At 36.5% G+C, this 3838-nt stretch overlaps 1 protein-coding gene across 1 annotated transcript; it reads left to right on the top strand.

Moving 5' to 3' along the window:
- Positions 1-2152: 2152 nt before the first annotated feature.
- On the top strand, positions 2153-3336 carry LOC141297483 (galanin receptor 2a; the record flags this gene model as incomplete). Its single annotated transcript, XM_073827910.1, has 1 exon — positions 2153-3336. A coding segment is annotated over one exon (753 nt), but the record flags the coding sequence as incomplete, so codon positions are not given.
- Positions 3337-3838: the final 502 nt, after the last annotated feature.

The following is a 3838-nucleotide window of genomic DNA, read 5'->3' as shown; positions in this document are numbered from 1 at the left end:
CACCATTAAAGGGATAGTTTACTCAAAAATGAAAATTCTGTCATTAATTGAGCTTTCTGAGAGCTGTCAGCAACGCAGCTACCATGCTCAAGGCCTAGAAAGGTAGTAAGGACATTGTTAAAACACACGTCAATGTTGAATAAAATATATATTTTTTCTTTGCACACAAAATGTATTTTTGTAGCTTCATAAAATTATGGGGTTAAAAAATCAACTGTAATTTTATGAAGCTACAATAATACTTTTTGCACACAAAGTAGGAACTTTATTCAACAATTTCTTATCTTTAGTAGCCTAATCGCATTTAGAGGGGTGTCTCTCTGGTAAAAATCGCGTTCCGGGGGGAAAATATATGGTTTTTTTGGCGGGGTTCCCCAGGTAAAATTCGCATTCTAAGGGCTAAATATCACATTATTGGGGTCGCTTAAACCCACAGACATGAAAACAACCTGCGGGAACAGTGCTAAAGTAGCCCAGTTCAGCAGGAAAACCACAGACTTGGCAACACTAATCAGAACCCACCACTAGCAATTATGTAGTGCATTTGACGTTTTTTAGAGCCCTCAATAAATGTCCTGGCATATATATGATATAATTAAACATTATCCATTCAAACATTGCTCGCAAATAAAAAACAAGAATGACATCATTGGTGAAAGATGTAGTACAATCATGGGGTAATATCAACAAGCCAAACCAAATGCTGTTTTACTTGACAGAGAGAGATTAAAATCTTGATATAAACAGTCCCCAATAAAGGGATAGTTTATTAAAAAATTCTGTCATTAATTGCTCACTTTTGTGTCATTCCAAGCCTTTAAGACCTTCGTTCATCTTCAGAACACAAATGAAGATGTTTTTGATTAAATCCGAGAGCTTTTTGACCCTAGCTACATAGACAGCAGTGCAATGGACATGTTTAAGGCCCAGAAAGGTAGTAAGGACATCATTAAAATCAAATGGTTCAACTGGCAGGTTATGAAGCTACAAGAATACTTTTTGCGTGCAAAGAAAACAAAACTATTCAACAATTTCTCCTCTTCTGTTTCATTATGGAAACGCCTTTTGCCTTGCATAATATAAATAGATTTTATTCGTTATAATGCAGAATTTAATTCGATGTTAAAATATGTTCTCGAATCTCAGTACGGTTTGTTTAAGGGCAGGTTATGGAGTCAGTCACAGTATCTTTCAACTACGAGTGAAACGTGATGCAGTTTGTAGTTCCCCCGGCAAACAGCAGCCCATCACCAGCCTAGATTTCACACCGACACAAACATTTGCACTATTTCAGTGAAAAGTGATTACAGAGAATGGTTGAATACACTTAAATTAAAATGTTACTTTGAAATGTTACATTTTTTATTTCTAAAATGCTTGTTAAATGAGTTTAAATGTATGTAGTGTGAGGTAAAAAGACACAATAACCTTTTTTTTAATTCAGTGTTTTAAATAGTATTTTGGATCACATATTTGCCTTTTTTTTTCAAAAACATAAAAAAAAACAATTATACTGACCTTAAACCTTTAGCATAACTACAAATTATGAGCATGTTTTTAATTTATGAATTAAAATTATTTTTTATATTATAGGATATTAAAATATTACTTTGAAGAACAAAAAGATTGTTACTTATAATATTTTTTGATTTACCTACAGTATATGGGTTTTTTTTTTTTTTACATATTTTATTTCTATGAAAAGGGAATGCTTGTTAAATGAGCTTAAATGTATGTAATATTGTAAACTATGCTGTATTCACCCAAATAAATTCAATTTGTTCTATATTTTTGTCTGCAGGTGTTCTTGCTTAATAACAAATGTTCTTTTGCAAAAATCGTTTGATTATTGCTGTGATTTTCCAGCCCATTTTAAGCTAGCAACATAATTTTTAAACAATACTTGATTTAAATAAAACAACCCAGCATGTTGGCTAAAAACATTTAATAAATAACCTAGCATGTGTTTTATTCAATATTTACCCAGTGCTGGGTTGCCAAATAACCCAAGTTTGGCAAAGTGTATCATTCTGGGCCTTGAACGTGTCAGTTGCACTGCTGTCTATGCAGGGTCAGAAAGCTCTCGGATTTCATCAAAAATATCTACCTCCACTGACTTTACTGCTACTTTAATAATTTGTAATGTTTGCATTTTATCAACAGATATCTCGCCATTCGCTATCCCCTCCGCTCAAGAGAGACCAGAACTCCTCGTAATGCTCTGACCTCCATCAGTCTTGTTTGGGCTCTTTCACTGTTCTTCTCCAGCCCTTATCTCAGCTACTACCAGCAGATGGATCTAGACGGGACCACCGTTTGCATCCCGGCGTGGAACAGCCATCACCGTCGAGCCATGGATGTTTGCACTTTTATATTCGGCTACTTGATCCCAGTCCTCATTCTGGGCATCACATACGCCCGCACCATCCGCTACCTCTGGACCTCCGTGGACCCCATGCAGGACATGTCGGAGTCCCGCAAGGCCAAGCGCAAGGTGACTAAGATGATAATCATCGTGGCTGTGCTTTTCTGTTTATGTTGGCTGCCACATCACCTGGTCATCTTGTGCATGTGGTTCGGCCACTTCCCGCTCAACCACACGACCTACGTCCTCCGCATTCTCTCTCACCTGGTGGCGTACACCAACTCCTGCCTGAACCCTATTGTCTACGCCCTAGTGTCTAAACACTTTCGAAAAGGCTTCAAGAAGGTGTTTGGTTGTGCATTACGTAATCGGGTTGTAAACCGGATCCACACCGTGCAACCGGCGCAGACGGTGAGCCTAATGGAAGCTGCCTCATACGAAGGATCCAATCACAGCGACGGGTCAAACCGGGGTCGCCTCTGGAGCAAAAGTAGCAAGAAGATGATGACGAGTGCCTTCATGACATTTAATGTGACATAATCCACTTAGACTCTCACCCTTTGTCAAATCAGTGCTCACCAAAGTATAAAACTCTTCTGTTCCGGTGGCTTTTAACAGCATTTGAGCTGTGATTACATAACAAAAGTTATAATATAGGTTCAGATTGTCAGGTAGAGAGGAAGCAGCGCTTTTTGTGTTCTTGGGGAGGACAGTGAACGATGTTTAAAACGAAAATCTCTCGCGTCTGTGTTTTGTCAGTGTTGGCAGCTTTCGTCACTGTGCAGTGGTGGCTATGTGTTTTCAGACTGTGAATCATGATAGGGTTTTCCGGAGGTACGAACAGATTGAATTATCTGAGGACAGTGCCGGCAGCAAGTTGTTTGGTTCAAATGTTCACACGGTGAACATTTGTAACAATTTGATCAGTTTGAACAGATTTGTAGAATTTATGTTCTTGGTTCGTTTAGGGTTACTGCCTACCGGTATAAAAAATCGTGTAAAAACCTAGTTTAAAGCACATGTGATCACGTTTTGTAAAACGTGTTTTTCTGTGTGTGTGTATTTTTTTTTTTTTACATGTTTTTATAATATATGTTGGCTGCATCTTGTGGTTTTGTTGGTATATCAAATATTGTAATATTAAATATTCCCATATACGCAGTAAATCAAGTTTAGTAAAATATTAGTAAGAAGTAACTGACTTTTTTTAAAGAATTTAATCTTAATTAAGTAATATATTAATATCCCATAATATGAAAAAGAGTTTTAATCATAAATTAAAAACAGGCTTTTAATTTGTAGTTATGCTAAAAGTTTAATGTCAAAAAGATTGTTTTTTTATGTATTTGAAAAAAAAAGGCAAATATTTGATCCAAAATACTATCGAAGCTTGTTTCCGCCACTGAATAAAAATAAAAAAGGTTATTTCGAATTGTGATACAAACTCGCAATTCTGACATTTTTTCTCTCAGA

The sequence above is a fragment of the Garra rufa genome, chromosome 22, assembly GCF_049309525.1.
Source record: "Garra rufa chromosome 22, GarRuf1.0, whole genome shotgun sequence".
In the NCBI taxonomy this organism is placed as follows: Eukaryota; Metazoa; Chordata; class Actinopteri; order Cypriniformes; family Cyprinidae; genus Garra; species Garra rufa.
The sequence above is the reverse complement of the archived record's forward strand: the minus strand, read 5'-3'. Positions and strand labels throughout refer to the sequence as shown.